General features: G+C 40.5%; 2 protein-coding genes across 2 annotated transcripts; one reads left to right on the top strand and one right to left on the bottom strand.

Moving 5' to 3' along the window:
- Nucleotides 1-2743: 2743 nt before the first annotated feature.
- Nucleotides 2744-16069, top strand: ric8b (RIC8 guanine nucleotide exchange factor B; the record flags this gene model as incomplete). The annotated part of the gene is made up of 10 exons (XM_079224183.1): nt 2744-2827; nt 3130-3177; nt 3262-3891; nt 6184-6278; nt 7980-8130; nt 9011-9109; nt 9364-9508; nt 9685-9829; nt 10219-10338; nt 13407-16069. 10 exons carry the CDS (start codon nt 2744-2746, stop codon nt 13510-13512), a joined length of 1623 nt encoding a protein of 540 aa, XP_079080309.1. The 3' UTR covers nt 13513-16069.
- A 648-nt stretch (nt 16070-16717) lies between these two features.
- Nucleotides 16718-20700, bottom strand: LOC306740913 (NAD-dependent protein deacetylase sirtuin-3; the record flags this gene model as incomplete). The annotated part of the gene is made up of 7 exons (XM_079223156.1): nt 16718-17284; nt 17727-17939; nt 18050-18211; nt 18312-18412; nt 18878-19110; nt 19300-19518; nt 20465-20700. 7 exons carry the CDS (start codon nt 20698-20700, stop codon nt 17087-17089), a joined length of 1362 nt encoding a protein of 453 aa, XP_079079282.1. The 3' UTR covers nt 16718-17086.
- Between the last annotated feature and the right edge of the window lie 271 nt (nt 20701-20971).

Consider the following 20971-nt stretch of genomic DNA (forward strand, 5'->3'; position numbering starts at 1 on the left):
GTGACTATATATATATATATATATAGTATGTATTTTCTGTAACTTTGTAACATGGTGTATCCTTTATTTTCTATGTTACAATTGGTACTTTGTTCTCTGTTTTGTATGGTTAGTGAAAGACGCATTAACCTAGGGTTGTGTGTTTTATAATGCACTCAAAGCTACTGAGGACCTATTACCCTATGGGTATTTATAAAAAGGGAAATTATCAAAGTGTACAGTAACATGAAGTCTAGTCACTTTTCTGTAAATAAAAGCACTGGAAACCGTCTGTCGTGACAATTTAAAGTCTTTGTCAAATTGTCTTTCTTTTTCAACTATGTATTTATTCTTTCTCTGTTAAAATCCACAAATCTTCCACAGAGATGTCAAAATATTAACACAATTTAATTAAAACACATTATTGTGTCTATTCATAATCGATGTCCGCACTGGAGCAACATCTGCTCATTGATCGATTAAGTCCTGCACTTTCTTTACTTTCTATGTGGTACATTTTTTTGATAAGTTTGATTTCATTTGCAAAACATGTTGACTATAACTACTGATATGTGTACTTTTTGGAAAAGGCATCACTCCATGTTCACCACCCATTGAATCTCCAGTCTACGTTTTGGAAAAGGAAAAGCATTTTTTTTAAGTAGTCTGAGCTGATTGTTACTTCTCTCTCTCCATGCAGTGACAACACAGTGGGAGGTTGGGCCAGTAGCACACTACAGAAAGACATTTGTATAGCGAGAATGTGCTGGGGTCATTGTACCTCAGTCCAATAACCTTTGACCGCCGACCCCTGCCAAGATTTTTTTTTTATTGGAGCATAGATCCTCTGAATTACATCTCCAAAATCCTGCAAGATTCACAACTGAGACTTTGAATTCACAAAAACCTATTAAGAACAAGTTCCAACAAGTAGGTCCCTTTTATGCGCTTTAAAATGTGTCTATAAGTTACAGATTCAAGCATATTTCTGAAATGAAACTAAGAAAGAAAACAATTATTGAACAATTCAATTTCAACTTTCAAAACGGGTTAACACGGATTTGAAATGATGCAGTCAATATTTGGTTGAAGTGTAGACTTTCAGCTTTAATTTAATGGATATAACAAAACTATTGCATTAACCGTTTAGGAATTATAACCATTTTTACAAAGTACCCCACATTTTCAGAGGCTCAACGTTATTGGACAATTGTCTTACAAATGGTTTGATGGCCAGGTGTGGCCTGTTCCCTTGTTATTTCATGACAAATGAAGTGGATAAAAAGGATAGAGATGATTTGAAAAAACGTATTTGCATTTTTTAGCTGATCCAGGGAACTCTCAGCATGAGGACCAAGAGGTGTCAATGCAAGTGAAGGAGGCCATTACAAGGCTGACAAACTACACAAACCTATGAGGCAGATAGCAGAAACATTAGGATTGACCAAATCAACAGTTTGGTAGATTCCTAAAAATGGCCCCAAAAGGCCCGGAAGACCACGGAAGACATGTAAAGTAGACGATTGCAGAATTCTTTCCTTGGTGAAGAAAACCCCTTCATAACATGAATACTGAGATCAGGAATACTCTGGAGGAGGATGGTGTGTCTTTTTCAAAGTCTACAATCAAGAGATGCCTTCATGAGTCTGAAAACAGAAGGTTTACAACAAGGTGCAAACCACTGGTAATACTGAAGAACAGGAACGCCAGATTATACGTTACCAGAAAACATCTAAATGAGCCTGATGAGTTTTAGATGAAGGTTTTTTGGAAGATGAAACCAAGATGAACTTGTACCAGAATGATAGGAAGAGAGAAGTGACGAAAAGGAAAGGAACGGCTCCTGATCCGAAGTAAACCACATCATCTGGTTAACATGGAGGAACGTGCTGTGGCATGGGCTGGTATGGCTGCCAATGGAACTGGGCCATTGGTGTTCATTGATGATGGCACAGCTGATAGAAGTAGCAGGATGCGTTTTGAGGTGTTTAGGGTATTACTATCTGCTCAGATTCAGCCAAATGCTGCAAATCTGATTGGACGGCGCTTCTCGGTACAGATGGATAATGACCCAAAGCAACTGTGAAATCAGCCCAAGAGCTTCTCAAGGCAAATAAATGGATTATTCTTCAATGGCCAAGCAAGTCACCTGATCTCAGCCCAAGTGAGCATGCTTTTCATTTCCTTCAGATAAAACTGAAGGCACAAACAAACAATCAGCAACTGATGGAAGCTGCAGTAAAGGCCTGACAAAGAAGGGAGGAAACTCAGCATGTGGTGATGACTTTGGGTGTACGACTTAAGGCAATCATTGGTATTCCAAATTATCATTATAGTCACTTATGTTAATTTGTCCAATCACTTCAATCTCATATGTTGCATACAAGTTAAAAGTTTACCCTGCTTGTTTCCTGTCAAATATATTTCAAAATTGTTGCCATAATGAAATATTTATACATTCAATATAAATATAAATGTTTCACACATATAAAACTGACATGTAGTCCCTCAACAGGCTTATATTATATATGAATATATATTAGATAACTATATTTTTACTGTCCCGAAATCCCAGTCAGTGAAGAGCAGCCCTGAAGTGATGGAGCCAGTGAGCGAGTGAGGGGAGTTTCCCTGTTGACAGAAGCAGAGCTCGCTGACACCCTCTGTGAGCCTGCTGCCTGCTGCCAGCTAGCTGTTAGCTAGATAGCTGCACCCATTGGTCCCGTCCCAACCAAGCTAACTCCTCTATCCTCCGATATCCACCATGGACTTGAACACTATGTTGTCACAGCTTGAAACTGCCGACGAGGAAGACATCGAGAGGTTTCTGCGGCAATATATTCGAGAGGTAAATCGCAGCTCTGCTCGTTTTTTTCACGCCAACCACAACAAACAGCCGTGCTAACGTGAGTTAGCTAGCGAGCTAAACAACTAGCGTTGAGTTAGCTGAACATCTTCGCAGCCGACTGCTGCTCACAAATCACGTCACTGCACTTTCAATAACACTATTAGCACACTTTAGTCTTTGTTGGCGGTATTTGGGAACTAATTAAATCCTTTTTAAAGAGGCCGGGGTTTATTTATAATAAGGTGTGTGATATGTCAGGCTGAGTTGTTCGGTGTCCACAATGAGCATCTTATCTGTTTCAGAACAGTCACACCTTCAGTTTTGACCAGAAAGAAGAACCCCTGCGCAGTGTAAGTACTAGTTATCTGAGCAGCCGGTAATTATGCGACCAGGGTGGCCCAGTTACGTTATTATCGATACTTGTTTCCTTTCAGAAGCTGTGCCAGAGTGTGTTGTCAGTCCTCGGGAGGCGGATGAAGCCTAGCTGTCAGAAGACATGTCTCGAGACACTCCGCATCCTGTCCAGAGACAAGCGTGTCCTCGCGCCTGTAGCCACCAGGGAGGGCATGCTGATTCTGGGAGGACTGGCGAGGCTGAGTGCTGGAGAGGAAGGCGATGACAACCAAAACATCTTTCAGGAAGACACCCTGTCAGAGGAGGAGGAAAGGGTGGTGGTGGAGGCCTTGAAGTGCCTTTGCAATGTGGTGTACAATAGTCCTGCTGCTCAGCAGGTTAGTGTAGACGTGCAGCTGGTTCATGGCCTTTGTGCCACCCTGCGTACAGCCCGTACATGGCACCACGAGGTGGGCCTCTTCACACTGCGCCTTCTCTTCTTGGTGTCTGCACTAAGACCTGATGTGAGAGGGGTTTTGCGGAGAGAAAGGCATGCTGTGAGACTACTGACGGAGGTCCTGGAGCACACCCTGGATGTGAGCTGGGTTGGTCCCTATGAAGCTGCCAGTCCAGATCCACAGGCTCTGCCCATGCCTGCAGAGGACAATGAGAGAGCAATGGAGGCGCTCAAAGCCTTATTCAACCTCACACTGTCTGACACTGGTGGTGAGGTGAGTGTGTTGCAAGTTAGTAATTTGGGTTTGTTTCCTTTCTCATTATCTTGCAAGAATGCATGTTTCTGGCTCAGTCAATTGGTCAATTATCGATCAGGCTGTCCCACAACAGCCACATTATGACTATATATATATAACCATTTCAGTGTAAATGTGACATAATATAAATAGTATCTTGATTGTCAACATCAATCAACTGCATCAATTTACACTGTCAGGAACACAAATGCAATTTGTGATGACCTGTGACCAGTGTGGCATTTAAAGGGCCAGTGCAAGACAACTCAAAATGTCCTTTTGGCTGCTGGCCACTCCCAAGGCTGTGATCGAATAGTCAAGAATTTCATCCAAATCTTTTTCTAACCACTTTTCCTTGATGGAAAATGTCATGAGGTCAAGGGAGATGTGAAGGAGAATTCAAAAAGATTTAGGAAAAGACAACCGCGATACTACTCCAACTGCAATTACATGATGACGGACTAAGTTTTGTTTTTGTTTTGTTTTCACGCATCTTTAATAACAATAATATCAAGCATGACACATAGATGATGAGTAGGCTACAGTAAAAAACTCAAGGCTGGACAACTCAAGGAAGGATTCTTGTCCCAACACAGAATCACACCTCTTAAAAAGGATGTTTTATTTAAATGTATCCATAGTGTACAATTAAACAGCAACGGCGAATGTTTTGAAGGCTGAATTGCGCATTGCTTTAAATGTTGCTGCTGCAAGGGCGGCATTATCTCCTTTCCTTTCGTAAAGGTCGGTCCAGTGTACCCTATGCTAAAGGAAAGATAAGAAAGGTAGCATTAAAGCACCTTTCTTTAGCATTTAGATGATTCAAACAGCTCATTATTGCTGCCTCTTAATTCTTCCAGGTCATTTTACTTAGGAACCTACTTAAGCAAAAATACTTTTCACCCATGGCATAGTGTCTATCAGCACTGCGCCGTCAATAATTTAAGTATTCACACCTTTGCTTTTCCTACTGTGACAACATGTCTCTCTTTCATAGGCTACGCACATGCCAAAACGCTACCACCTGTGAATAAAATGGAAAGATATTTGGTACATACGCTTTTAGACCATGTGTCAAGTATTACATTTAGTTGTGATTCATGTCATTCATGATGTAGTTATCATGTAATAGTTTTTTTATCTAAGGCTGATTTCTGAAAATTATTGTCAAACATTTCATGCAATTTTGACTGAAGGGGACACAAGGCTGCATCTGACAACGTGTAAGTCTTAATGACACTACATTTAGGTCTTAGTTCTCAAGTTAGATCCTGCTCTCCTCTTTGACGCTAGAAATCCAAACTTCCTCTTCCTCCTTCTCCTCCTCTGTTTTTTTTAATCTAGACTCATAGCGCTGATGTCACTCCATCTCTTAGCGCTCCTCTTTTTGCTCAGACTGGATGTGACCAGTGTGCGAAATCCCCTGTGGCAATCGGGGGTTGCCCCCCACCGAGTGCTCCAGGGTTGTGCTGAACTCGTAGACAGACTCAATATAGACCTACAGAATTTGATGGAAGTCGAGGCAGTCAACTAGGCTATACACATTTTGCACACACATTACCAAAGCTAATATCGTTACAACAAGGTCACTCCCACAACCATGCAACTACACACGCACACTTGTCTCACTGTACAACCTTATGCATGCAGGCTAAGTATCTTACTTAAAAAATGTATTGTACACATGTAATGAACTTTGCTTTCTTTTTGACATATTTCCCAGACTTGATGCGTACAGAGTTCCTATTTTTAACCAAGTATAACCATGATGCCGAAGCAGAAAAACAATCCACTGCTTCTCAGGTTGCACAGAGAAACATAAGGTTTTCTAAACTGTACAACATTTGTACTGCACAACTTTCGCAACCCCACCACTGACATAAAAAGGCCTTACGAGGAACAAACGGGTGGCATCCGAGGAAACAATAAATGTTTTGCAGTTTGCTTGAAAAATTCGCATTGAAAGTCATTTTTAGGGACAATCTTGCGTATCTTGCGCATTTTTTATATAATAGTTTAAAAATTATTTCTGAAACCCCCAAAATGTAGCTTTTCAGGGGTTTGTCGGGTTTTGATCAAGTATTTCGCACACTGGTTGTGATGCCTCACAACATTTTAAGGCAGCTTGTTTTGCAGGTAGGCCTTTGCTTCCAGGTCCCTATCCTTGTAGTTTGAGGTTTTTTTTTCCCGTCTCATTGTTTTTCTTTACCTTTTAAACAATTGAACGGTATGCATTGGAATTCACTTTTTTGTCCATCCTTGATTTAATAGGAGGATGACCACCATTTCAGACTCATCGCTGCCATCTTGCGCCATCTATTGATGCTGAAGACTGAGACCGAGGAGAAAACAGAGGAAGCTCACAGGTGAGAAGTCTGTCCTTCACTCTTATTATTTTAACTATTTAAGAAAGCTACATCATGAACATTGATTCAAGGCGCTCTGCACTTTGCACCCTGTGAAACTGAATTGCATAGAACATTTCTACATACTAACAAAGTGCTTCCACTAGTCAGTCAAATAACTTGTGTCCATGTTCTGCTGTGATTTGCATGTAAGCACTGTGAGTGAGAGAGCTGCCCCTGCAAATTAAGACTGATGGCACATGGTCCGATAGCAGACTGGGGTTGCGTGGGAAAAACAGAGCCTTTGGAGCCTTTCTGGGTGGTTGATCTTCTAGATGCTCTTAGCTGTCGCAATACTGCGGCAGTATCTTCTTCTCATGGTAATTTAATGCAGGAATGTCAAGAATTCATAGACAGAAATGTAAGCAGTGTCATCTAAAATAGACTGATGTTTCTCTTGACCTGTCAAGAACTGGTCATGGGTATTTGAGCTATTGATCAACCTAACTAGTGTTATTTGTTTGAATGTGAATATGTGACCGAACCGGTTTAAGTGGAGTAGTGCAGTGTGAATGGATAAAGTTGTATTTTTAGAGAAAACGGCAAAACCACATTAAGGCAGGTTTGAGGTGTTTAAATATAAATTTCATCATTGATGTCTTAGGATTACAAACACATAGAACGTGTTTCTGTTCGAAGCCTTTTAAACTTGATTTTCGAACCGTTTCTTTATCAACCCATGTTTATGCTACTTTCTGCACCTTCTGTATGGTTACATTTGGTTGTTTTAATAAAATGGATCATTGAATACAATATTCAAATATTGATCAGACAAGTTTCTGATGTTTTATTTTGGGTAAAGTAATTGGTATATTACTTTGGAATTAATTTGTTTTATTAGTTGTCTAGAATTGAGAAACCAACTTTATAATCAGTCTGCATCCATTGAGAAAGTAAGAAAACGTTTCAGATTTCTGAGATCTTCTCTTAAAACGGAGCTACACACCACTTTGTTCTCCTCACAATTCTGTATGCACATTGGAAGAGCTGGGATATTTGGCGTTGGCAGTAGTCGCCATATAAGCTTTTTACTCCATCTGTGCTGTCCAGCTATTACAGACACCAGCTTTTTGTCCTCTCAAATTCACCATTTCAGAGGTTCTCTGTCCTCTAATTATTATTTGTTGCTAGTTGGCTGTTGCAAGTTTTCTCACACATTATTATATTTTATGAAGGTAGATATTTCTACTTACTAAACACAGCTGGGGGTTTTGGTAGTGGTGAACACTTCAATTATACAACTTTATTTACTGTACATTGCTCTCCTGACAATATAGATGTGTGTAGATTTAACAGTGTGGCACAGATGGAAGTAAAATGTAATCAATCTTTACTTGAAAACAACTTTTACCACCTGTGAACCAGATTGCACCCTGAGGTCAACTAGCAGCCATCACCTGTTCCAACATGTAGATTAAAAACAAGAAGTGTTGCCTTAGGGGTCATTGACTTTGGAACAACTCGTCTAAAGCTAAATATTCCAAGTCTTATCTTTAAATCATCATCTTCACTTATAAACATTGACCTCTTCAACCCCACAGATCCTTTGTCTCATCTCAGTAACTACTGATTTCTGAGTGCCTTTTAATCACTCAACTGTTAAATATCAAATATTTTGTAAAGGTCTACGTAATTAGGATTTTTTTTTTAATGTATTTCCAGCCATGCCATCAACCTGCTGAATAACCTGCCTGTGTCCTGCCTGGATGTGTTAATCGACGTGCCTGTCCAGGGCGGACTAGAGATATATGGTGGGAAAAATATGGATGCAGTCCAGATGTTAATAGACTTCATGGCGAAAAGGATGGACAAGGTAAAGTTCATCCTCTGCAGCAAATACATAGAGAGAGCTGGCTGGGTAAACACAGAAAATTACATTCAATAATGTTGACATATTTTACAATATAGTGGAGTAAATGTACTTGTTACAATTGACACTGCAGGACAAGCTTAGATCAGGGTTCATACGATCATGGAAAACCTGGAAAAATCATGGAATTTTAAAATGGTTATTTCCAGGCCTGGAAAAGTCCTTGAAAAAAATAAAATCCCAAATGTTCATGACGTTCATTTACGCTGAGTTTGAAATAATTAATATGCTTTTAAAAGAAAGACGCTCAAAATATAAGCAGGTATACATACAGGCATTTATAGAAATGTTTATTCTTTTAATCAAACTATTAATTTGTGTCATGTAAGTTATACTGTATGCTTTGGAATTCTCATTGTTAGTTTAAATACTACTACATTTTCTCACTTTTTTTTATGTATACAACGAGATTTCACAAAATGTTTGGTCATGGAAATTTCGCTCAGTCATGGAAATCCGTTGGTCAAAATGCGTATGAACCCTGTTAGATATAAATTAAGAAGATGCATACATTTAAAACATAACTACGCTCACTTGTAGCCGGCTATGGTACACATTTTTTGTGACATCTTGTATGCATGTGAAAGTAGTGCTGGACCTGGTAGCTCTCAGACCAGAATGTAGCAAACAGGGAGGCTCCTTGGCCTAGCTAGCTTGGCTAACTAGTGTAGCATAGCACAATGCTTTACTGCATCTCATTCAGTTTTTCATTTACCCATCTTATCTTTACCCCCTTATTCGTTACATATTAGTGCTCTGCTGAATAAAACCTATCCACAGCTTGTGCAGCTTGTGAAGTGTTTGTGGTTTGTGTCACTCCAAGCAGGGCTCCAACTACAAAGAAGGTTTGACTCCGGTGCTCAGCCTTTTGACTGAAGGATCCAGGCACCACAGGGAGATCCGCAGATTTATCAAAGCTCAGGTACAGTTGCTTCAGACATATTTAAAAGAGATCATTATAAAACAGCGTCTGACATTTCTTATCAAGTTGCTCTTTTAATGTGGAAGACCAGCATCTGTGTTTGAGGATTGCACTGAATGCTCACAGGGATGCTACCTATATTTGAGTTACTTTCTAGCTATGTAATGTGTGTGTTCATTAGCCAGTTACTATGTTTCAGAGGTTGGTTAATATGACAGAAAACCAATAACCTGAACTTTTTATTATACCTTCAGGTTCTTCCCCCACTGAAAGATGTAAAGATCAGACCAGAGATCGGCACCACCACCAGAAACAAGCTGGTTCGCCTCATGACGCATGTTGACATGGGTGTGAAGCAGACGGCTGCAGAGTTTCTCTTTGTCCTCTGCAAAGAAAGCGGTGAGCAGTGGCCGGTCATGGAAGAAGCATCAGATGAAAAAAAGCATCAGATGAAAAAAAAAAAAAGGGAATGAGAGAGCAGGAATGATGTCTCCAGTTGGGTGCAAATGATGGAGTTATCACACATGAACATGCATATGTAACTGCACAACCTTTGGTATTTTGGTGTCTTGTAGTGGACAACCTGTTGAAGTACACAGGATATGGAAACGCAGCTGGACTCCTGGTGGCTCGAGGACTTCTCGCAGGAGGGAGAGGAGAGACTCAGTACTCCGAAGATGAAGACTCAGATACAGAGGAATACAAATCTGCTAAACCATTGTGAGTGCTCTGCACAGGTCTGAGAATAAAGCATTGGCAATTTGGTGTCAACTTGTTAAATATCGATATGCATACATTGATTGAGTATGAATCTGTTTGCAGCTCTTCATTATTGAGCTATATTTAAGATTCTAAACAATAGAGCAGCAAACAACTATTTGCTTTGTAAAGATATAGTGGAGTTGTGTGTGTGAAGTTGCTATCCTTCTCGGTGTTGTTATCCAAGCTTCTCTTTGCTTTGTTGACATGCATTTGGTACATATTAGTGCATGTTAGTGCATGTGAGCCCACCCCACTGGTTTGCTCACGGCTGCATGTTGAGAGGCAATCAAATTGCTCCTAATCTCGGATTGTGCACCTTTTTAATCTTGCTCATCTGCTTGTTCCAGCATCAATCCTATCACCGGTCATGTGGAGGAGCCGATGCCGAACCCCATCGAAGAGATGACTGAAGAGCAGAAGGAGTACGAAGCCCAGAAACTTGTCAATATGTTTGACAAGTTGTCAAGGTAAATACACAACTATAAATGAGAGAAAATACCTCTTTAGGGACTGCTGAATTAATTTCAGTAATAATACTGTAAATCTTACTGTTTTTTTTTTTTTTTTTTTGTGGACAAGAATTGACAGGAAATAAGGAGAATAAAAGGAGGGATGAAATACAACAAAGTTCTCCGCTTGGACTCGATCGAATCCGAAATGTTTTAAAACGATGGTCAGCATCTTAAACCTCCCACCAGTCTCCTAATAAGAGCTGTAGTTCATGACAAAAAAGGTGGAAGAGTTTAGTTTTGTCAAGAAATATAAGTTCTGCAAATTTAATTTGAATCTGGTTGACGAGTTTGAGAGTTTTCGATGCTCTATTTAACACGGTCTGGCGTCTGTATAACAGCAAATTCAATAAAATCTGATCAATAGAATCAAACACAATTAATTATTTGTCAAAGGCTTGACTAAGATCTAGGGCTGCAACTAACAATTATTTTAATAATCGATTAATAGGTTGATTATTTTTTCGATTAATCGATGAATCGGATAAAAAAAACAAAAATCATTCATTTCCAACCCTTCATTCAAAAACAGAAGTGACTGTGCTTTCTGAAGATGTTTTGCACTAACAGGTTGCTCCTTGAACATCCCTGAGCTGTTAATTAAAAAAAAATAGTTATAATGGACTAACACTAAAAACATACACATCTATGCTTTACATCTGCCAAATGTGAGTCTTTTTTTTTTTTTTTACTGTAATTGATCTCCTTGGAGCAGAGGCTGCTTTAGCATGCCCTGCTTTATCAATATGTATGAAATACTGGGTCAGAGGGAAGCTGTACTGCTCCTTTTACGTCTGTTTTGACCGAAACCTCCAGGCTCAGCTCCACCTCATCTCAGCTCTGCATCAAGCTGTGCTACATATAGAGCGTCCTCTTCCTTAAACTATTTCATTCTGGGCCTCTTACGACCACGAAATGACGTTGTTGGCTAAGCCCAACTACGTGATTTGTTTCATTCTACTTTGAGTAAAAAAACAACCTGCAGCCAGATCCGCCAGTGTGCCATTAACGAGTGACAGCGCGAACTGAACCAGACCGGGGGGTGACGGCATGTTTCACCACGTTACGGTTTTCTACAAGCAAGACTGAACTGTAACAGAGCATAACGTAACTTTAACGACAATACACAACCAAACACGTTAGCTAACGCGATAGCAAGCTGACTAGCTTCCATTAAAAACAAGTTTGGGGGAAATGAAGCCGCTGTAGGCATCTTGACGCTGATTGGCCAAGACTCGACACGTCACATCCAAGATGTTCTATTTTTGCTAAGATCCCGATCTAAACTTTTCTCAGTCTCTCACTCCAATCTCAGACACGCTGGCAGGCCAGTTGCTCTGCTCCGCTCTTTTTTTTTTTTCTCTCCGCGACTTTATGACTGCCGTAATAATCGCGCGACACAACGAATCGATAATGAAATTCGTTGCCAACACTTTTGCGAATCGATTTTATCGATTCGTTGTTGCAGCCCTACTAAGATCATTAACCTTTTCAGTTTGAGCAACTTCCCCTGTTCAAATTATTCATATTATTCTTTGTTTCCTCTGCAAAGAGCGCTGCAGTATTTGTGTTGACCTTTCCTTACTGAGCAGAGGCTCACGTTCGTCACAATGCCTGTACAAAGGTAACAGTGAGTGTGCTCCCTGCCAACTGATTCGTCAAAGGAAGAATCTCTTGCCGTTAGCGGCAGCTTCAATTAGGCCTGGGCCTCCAGCACGCCGCAGCATTCAGCCGGAGTAAATGGAAGCTGCCGGCACGCCACCGCAGCATCATTACCACAGCTCTGTTAATTATCACCTAATTGGGACACAAAGTCGGCTTGACGGTCCTGGTTCCTTTATCTGCCACATTCAGGTTTTCGATGACACGCGTGTCCTGACTTTATTGTTGTCCTTCTGAGGAGCCAGTCAGACGGCTGAGACAGAGGTACAACTAATAACAAAGCAGTTTGGGTGGACGAAGAGGAAAAGACAGGGGGGAACAAATGTGCAGACATAAGTAAGCTGACCTCGTTATTGTTAAGCCAAATAGAGGGTTGAGCTGTAATGAGGCACGTGTGCCCAGAAGAGGAAGATTCCTTTCCGAGGCTGCAACTTCTTTCTTCTCCTCCTGATGATGACGGAGAGGGGCTTCCTCAGTACGGGCTCTAAGGAGATCAGTCAGAGCCCTGTAAGAATGTGCTCCCTTAACTGCTTAACTGGTCCTCCAATTAGCACATATTCTGCCCACCCCCTCTCACATCTGCCAGTCCTCTGTCACTGCTGAGTAGGACAGGAGGGAATATTTGTGCGCTAATTGGGTGAGATAGTTACATGTTTTTGTTTGTCTTGTTTGTCCTCATTTTACTTGCTGACTTTAACCAGGGATATACGGCTGTGGACTGGTGGGGCTTCTCTGTAGGTTTTATCAGAGTTCTTTTATTTATTTTTTTAAATGCTGAAACATTTTCTGATTTAGTCACACCACAAGTCTCCTCCAGAATTTAGAACTAACCTGCAGTTTTCCAAGGATGAGTTAAATTTAATTGGAGGAATCAGTGGGAATTACATGGGCATTTATTTTTTAATATCTTTACAAATTAATGCAAATGGGTCCTTTTTTATATTTGTGGTAGGTAATTCTCTGATAAATCATTTTAGATGAAGTGGTGACACACAGAACAGGTATAATTGGATTAGGATGAAGGGGTAGCCGTGGCTTTGAGGAGATTAGTTTGAGTGCTGATCCTGTAATTAATCTGCCAGAGAGAGGAGTAAAGGAGGAGGGCAGCGAGGATGGCCAGACCGGGGCAAGTGTCCTTGAGGTGGAATGGGGGGACCCTTGAGTTCTCGATGTAAGAGAGTAAAGATGTAAAAGTAAAAGCCCTCTTAAGACTTTGTTGATACAAAGGGTCCTGAACAAAGTTGGGTTTTGTTTACATTGGAAATATAATTGATACGTTTTACCTTCCTATCTAGCCTTTTTCTATCCAGCACGTCTGATGTTTTTCGGGGGGATATCTGATGTTTTTCTTTTTGTGTCCACAGGCAGAACGTGATCCGGCCAATGGGGGTCAGGCCCGACGGGACGTTAGCCCCTCTTGAAGAAACGCTCTGCGATCCAGCTGAGGACTCAGGATCAGACTCTGACTAGTGCACTTCACATGTAGGCCACATTTTCCAGGCTAAGCCCACTTGGCCCAAACACATCTGGAGCTGTGTCCTATTTCAAGGTTTGGACCTTTTTGAAGGAAGGTGCTCAGTCTACTGTTACTGAGCAAAAGTAACAGAAGTCAGTCAAAAGATCCACACGCTGTACCGATGCCTCCCAATAAATTATACTCTATTAACTTAAACATGCAGTTATCAGTACAATGTGTGGATCTCTAGTCAAGACTATTTAAGGGGTGACTCCGAATAGTCCACCATTTAATCTAATGAGCCTGGAGCCGTCAGTGATGGGAAAATGTGGTAATGAATCAGATCATTTATAAAACCCAGAATATAGCACCATTAACTACTAACGATTCTCTAAAATCAGCTGGATGAGATGTGCAGAAACAGCCATGTGTTATTCTCTCCCGCTCACTGTCCCTTCACTTCCCTGTCTTTTCAATTCTGTCTGTGGATGGCCACAATGGAGAAAAATAAATTGGGACCAAAAGTTCTGTTTTCAAACAGAAACCACATATCTCTGTCTATCGATCTCCGCTCCTTGTCAGTTCTACATACAGCGTCGCAGCTACACTTTGTTTCTATAGATTCATAATGGGTACATTTAAACAGAGTGGGATCAATAAGCAAGAAAAAGTCATGATTCTACAATCAGTCGACTAAAGAGTGTATTTGACAATGTCAATTCTTAGTCAGGGACAACCTTAGACTACTCTTACAGAAAACCAAAGTAATGCTGGAATTTAGGATTTGCTTTTTTCTATCCCCAGGAAGTCGCCCTAAATTGACAAAGGTACAAGTTTTGTGATACCCGAGTTAACATTTCAAACGTTTTTGTGTACAAAATGCGGCACAACTGGCAAGTAGTGTATCCATACAACTTCTATTTATCTGCAAGTTTAAGTCGGATCTAGTTCAAGCCATGTATAATATATCGGCCCGTTATTCCGTATTCAGTCTAGAAATGTGACTTCTGGTGATCCAGCTCTGAACTGGGACACAGCTCATCATGTCCCAGGACACTGTAGAGGCCCTGTTGCAGCAGTGAGACATTCCCTGAAGTGGAAGTGGACTTGATGTGCGGCAGAAAGTGGCATCATGCTGCACAGGAGGCCTCCATGCACCTTCCCCTCCCCAAGTAAAAAAAAAAAAAGAGGTAATAATATAATTCTTTGCTGGATCGTATGTGTCTCACTGAAAGCACTATTGTAATGGGTTGTTAAGTGTCACTCGGTCTGAAAGTCATTCCTTCACTTGTGGTTTAGTTTTTCTTTTTTTACATTACATTCTTTCTGCTACATGATGATTAGTAAAGTCATGGGGCCTGTGTCCAGTGTGGACCAAAGGATGGATGTACAGTATATTTAGAGATCAGAGTCCCTGTGGACAGATTTAACTTGCAGCTCACAGTATCGTTTCCATTCACATATTTTTATTTACATCTTGAATTATCACATTAGAAAAGCTGATGGGAAACTTTAAGTCAAGTTTTACACTTGCATGAGGTTGTTTCTACCTTGTCGGAATGGAATCAATTTGGTAAATAGATCATTGAAAAACTATTTCGAAATAAATTTGGACATAATTAACACAAATTACAGCTGTTTCCATCGTCGGCATCTTCTTGGATATTCCCATAACATGTTAATACTTATTTTCATATATGGACATCATAAAACATGGCAATAGTAGCTGACATGATGGAACAATTAAAGCGTGCCCATATAAAACAAATTCCGGTTTCTCGTTCTACCTTTTCTCTTGTTGGTGGGTTCAATGGCCAAAGAGAATGGTTTGGTTTCCGGGTTCTTAAAACTCCTCTTCTACTCTGTTTACTGGCAGATTATAGCCTTGGGTAGCCTATGCAGCCAACTTCTGACTAAACTACGCTGTAGCTGAGTTTATTTGCTCCAAACCAGTTAATGGAAACTCTTGATTTGCTGTTCTCTTTCTGTGACGCTTCAAAAGTTCGCATAACCTTTTTTTTTTTTTTTTTTTACATCGAATGGGAACAGGGCTAGTTGTTTGTATAATTATCAGTTAGTCGCAAACCTGCTGAATTGAGGGCTGTTGGTTTACTGTTGCGTCACTGGGAGGTGTGTTTTTCATTTAAAATGATGACTATAAATAGAGAGATTCAGCATTTGAAGTGTATGATCAGAAACAAACTGTTTACGATCAAACGCCACGAATGTTGAATCTCTGTCTGTTGTGGACTCGACAAACAGGGTAAACTGCAATGATTGTTTTCTAATCCATTTTACTTTTTCCAAATCTGCATGCTGTTAAATCAGTTCTGTTTTTTTTTCTAGATTATTTTTTTTGCTAATTTTATACAAATCCACAGGTATAAATTGTATTTATATTATACAGACCCACTGTCTGTATAAACTGATTAATATTTCTTTTTGTTGGTTACATTTTATTTTATGTAAAAGCTGCCAGTTCTGAAAAAAGCTGCATGTTTGTTACAACTTCACAACAGTTTGTTGTATTATAACAAATTGCTGATTACAATCCAGAGTAAATAAATATTGCTTTTACCAGAGAGAACTATGACACGTCATTTGTTTAATAGTGAATAGCTGACCTGTGAATCCCAACTATTAACTTCTCACACACGCAATACACACTTTAGTAGAATAAAAGGAATATTTAAACTATCTGGAGTTAGCACAAGTAGAAAATACTTTTTTACGCACCTTTTTGAATTTCAGGATTTCATGCAACTAATCAAATGTTTTTATGCCATTGCGACTGCCATATGTTTATTTAGACATAAAACACAAACGTCTGGACTGAATTTCTTCAAATTTGGCACCAATGTCTGTTTGGTCTTAACGATGATCTGATAAGATTTCAGTGGTCAAAGATCAAGGTCACTGTGACCTCGAGGCCTATTCTTGTGAACGCAATATCTCAGGAACTATTCTAAAATCACCCATGAATGTCCACTCAAAGGTGACCCGATTAGAATAATTGTGGTCAAGGGTCACAAACCTAAACCCTAACCATATATCTATATATCTATATATATCTATATATCTATCTATCTATCTCTATATATACACACACACAGGACCCAAACTACATACACTTTATACATTTTTTTATTTATTTTTTCAAGACAAAAAGATTTAATTCACACAATACTTTTATTAAATATTGTTTAAAATACAGTGTTGTGCTGATATAAAACATTAACAAGTTTACCGAGATGGGACGTAGAAAACACCTGAAGAAATATCAGGACTTTTGTTACAGGGGGGACGGACACGCACACGCTTTAAATATGGTTGTTGGTAGCTTGATAAACAGATTATTTGGTTTACATATAAACATAGCATAACCATAACACACTGCGACTTCCAGATGAAGAGGTAGGATGCACTTTCACTCTAATGTGAAACAAAAACATTTTGCCACGAGCTGAAAATAACCAATTGAAAAGTAACGTGTGTATACAATTACCGGAGTACAGTCTGAACGTGAACTAAGGCGAGAAGAAACTGTCTCAAACCTTTCCAGTGCCATTGTTTATGGAACGTGCAGCATCAGTTGCTCTGGCAGGATGATGCAGAGCTTTTGCTGTCCGTCTCCGAGTCCGTCTCCTCGTCGCCGCTGTTCGATGCTCTTTGACCTCTTGTTCTGGACTTGGATGTTTCCATTCCACCCGGAGGCTCTGGAGCTCCTCTGTTATGACAAGATGTCTGTCCGCTCACTGACGGGCTGCTAATCAATGTAGGGATGCTCTGCAGAAAGTTAAATTAGTGCCACAGTCAGCAAAAACTCCACAGATTTTACACATCAAAGTCTGATTGGTAGTACTAGTGCATATGTGAACAAAGTTGTATAACGCTTTCTGTGAAATCTGGTTGAAATCGGAAACTTTAGCTTGAGCCTTCAATGGCCACTCTTGCCATAACACAGTGACCTTATTTGACTTGTATTATGAGTGATGTCGTCACCAAGGAAAGATATGTGGAATGAAAAAGAGGATGCTTCTGCTGCACTGAGTCTGACAATGTTATAAGATTGTAATGCTACATCAGTGGAGTATTCCTAAGTATCTATATACGTAAACATCACCAGTGCGGCGTGGTCCCCACTTGCCCTTTGGAGTGCACAAAAGCTAAAGGTTAATAAACTTCTTGCATAACCTGCAACACATTTGTTGTTTAAAATGTAACCCACCAGTGTTTCCTGACTCCTCATCAGCTCCTCAATCTCATAGTTCCAGCCGAGCATTTCAGCAAACCTTCGCACTGTATCCTCTAGGTCACCAAGCTCCACGTGGTCTCCTCTCCGCCGTGGGACCTTCTCAAAGGGACCCACGGCGTGTCGGTTCAGGAGGAGTCGTGGCACCGTGGAGCGCACCGTGTTCACCAGGCTGGCAAATGGCTCAATCTGAAACAATTACATTTTGTAAAGATATCGCTGAGCTTAGGGTTTATCTGCTCACCAAATGTACAAGAACCCATTTGAAGTACTAAATACAGATATGAGAAAATGCTTACCTGCAAAGATGTGCCCATAATAATTAGCAGGTCTGCTTTGGGGAAGTCTACCGTGTGGAGGAAATACTTCTGAGGAAGGTCCTCCCCAAAAAATACAACGTCAGGTTTGACTGTTGCAGCACAGAAAGTGCATATAGGGATGTTGTCATTCATTATGGAATGCTGCGAAACAAACAAAAGAATAAGGCGCTACTCCGCTATCACATGCAGTGAATTACTGATTTCCATTTAAATGTTTATTGGGCAATATGCTCAGACATACCTTAGCCTCCTCAGCAGGGAACGTAGTGTAGCACAGGTGACAGGCAGCCGTAGAAAAACTACCATGAGCTTCCACAAGTTTGTCATCTGGGATGCCGCACACTGGGAACAAAGTTATTCAATATTACACCGGAGGTTAAGAGCAAACAAGGAGATCCATTTTGAGAAACAAAACGGACTAACATCAGGCCATGGATAGAGTAGCTATCATCACTGCACAACTACTGGATGTGAGGAAGAAAAACATTGCTCACATCCAGTATGTCGTCTGGTGGTGCGTTCGGGGACATACTGTAGATAGGATTGCGGTCATATTTTTATTACATTGATGGTTAATAACTGGTATATTGTCCCTGTTTAAAAAAAAGTAATTATTTCTGTTTGGTTACATGCATGTTAACAATGTCACTGTAGATAAGTACTCGGGTGATGGCAATGCTTTTGGAGCTACGTTTACACTGTTCTATGGGTGTTTGTATCCGTAAAGAAAAACGTAGGCACTTTCAGCTAGCCCGGAGTTTAATTTGTTATTAGTTTTCGTTCCCATCAAGATCTCACTGAACTCACGTTTCTCCAGTCCGTCGATGTTCTGGGTGTACATTCGGAGCAGCAGGCCTTTGTGATGAAGCATGCGGACAAAGTAGTGTATGTAGTTTGGTCGGTGGCTGCCGGGATACAGAGCCTTGGCCAGGGAGAAGAAAGGCTGCGGGTCGTTGGAGAAGTAATCAATGTTGAAAATAGCTTCTGGGTAAGGGATGTTGTACTTCTCCAAGTTGGCATAAAGACCTGTTCCTGGAGTTCTGAAAATGTGGAAATACAGATATTTGGGGTATTATGATGATGCTTTTATTAAAGAGCAGTATATATTTTCCCTGACGATGCTATATCCACTTCACAGGTTTTACACATTCGGTAGAAAGATTAATTTAATAGTAAAGAGAAAGGTGAGGATGAGGGTGAAGAGAGGACCACATTCCATAGACACCAACCTGAAGTCTGGGATGCCACTGGCGGTGCTGATTCCTGCTCCGGCCACCACCACCACGTTCTTACAGCGGCCAAGCTTCACCAGCCGAGCAACAGAGGCTAGACCGCCCTGGGATGAGGACTTGGCAGCTAACGCAGACGGACAGCCCTGACCAGATCTAGACCCAGAGGACTGACCAGCCTGCAGAGGGTCACTGCTACTTTTGGGCATCTTTCCTTTACTGAAGAGAAGGACAAGAGAAGATAACGACATAATTACTTTATATTAAATAGTTAATGTACAAACAGAGGCATAATCCCCCAGAAGAATATTTATTTTGTGGATACTTGACAATTAAGGATTGTACTGTATAAAGAAGAGAAGAACATTACTTGTTGATTTTCATTCTTTTACTGTTGATGCCTGAATGAAATCCACTTTTATAAAAGTGTAATAGGACCAGGGTCAATGTCCACAACGTTCAGAGTTGTAGCCTCACTCACTGCTTCTTGTCTTCAAATATAGTAAGAAATCTGTCATGAGATCTCACATGAACTAAACAATACCTTGGGTTTAACTGCTGGGCTGAGAAAAAAAACTGTTCAAATCTTTTCCTCCTGCTACATATTACCAGATGATGAATCCTATTGACTGTTGTGGTTCCTTGACTTTTTCCTCTAGTGCCACCATCAGGCCAACATTTGATTTGTCCAATACCCCAATACCCTGGCTCAGACCAGATAGCTGAAAAGATATTGACATGCCCATCAGTCTCAGCTGCACTTTGTGTTTGGTGCCAATTAGCAAATGTTGGCGAACTGAGGACAAGAACGCGTGTCTAGCTATCTGGCACATATGACATATGTTTAAAAGCTTATGTTCATTTAAAAATCTGGAACCATTTTGAATATATATTGGACTAGACATTGCTTCCAGTCCAACCATGGGATTTGTACCCGAGATACCTTTGGTCTATTGCATGTATGTACACATGTTTGTGGGTATTCATGTATATGTATGTGCGTGTTCTTATTAATGTGCATGTGTTTTCTTTTGTTTTTTTGTTGGTCAGAGTGGCCATCTGCTCTTATGTATGTTCTCATATTTGATTGCTGTAATGTTTCCTAATCCTTATCATTTATACATCTATAGAAAACTAAGTAAAAGTCACTGCAATATGTCCCCACCTTGTAGGTAAGCTGTCCTGTCTGCTCACTCTCATCTGACTGAGGTCCTGGGCCAAAGCAGAGTCTGTCTGCTTCCTTCGTTGTTTCCCATAGGGACCGGGCCCAGCATCCCGGGTCTCAGCGTCCCGGTTCTCAGCAGGCTCGGTGGGCCTGGTCTGGGAGCTGGAGCTGCGGGTCATCCTAGTGACTGGAGGCTGGGGGACTTTTTTATCCCAGCTGGACCTGGACCTGTTCATCTCAACACCTGTTGACAGCAAGAAAATTAAAAATGAATCACTGTTTATTAGCCGTTATATACGTGTTTTTCATTCAAAGGACATTTGGACAAATCTCACTGTTATCAGCACAAAGTGAGATTTGTCCAAATGTCCTTTGAATGAAACAAATATTCTAAATACCCTTTTTTGTCTACTCCACTAATTAGATATTGACTTGTTTTCAACGATTTGCTTTCCATTTGTTCTCCTTCCTCTCCCTCTTTCATCAGTGTCCCATATTTAAAAAGCT

The sequence above is a fragment of the Taurulus bubalis genome (genome assembly GCF_910589615.1).
Source record: "Taurulus bubalis genome assembly, chromosome: 9".
NCBI classification, from domain to species: domain Eukaryota; kingdom Metazoa; phylum Chordata; class Actinopteri; order Perciformes; family Cottidae; genus Taurulus; species Taurulus bubalis.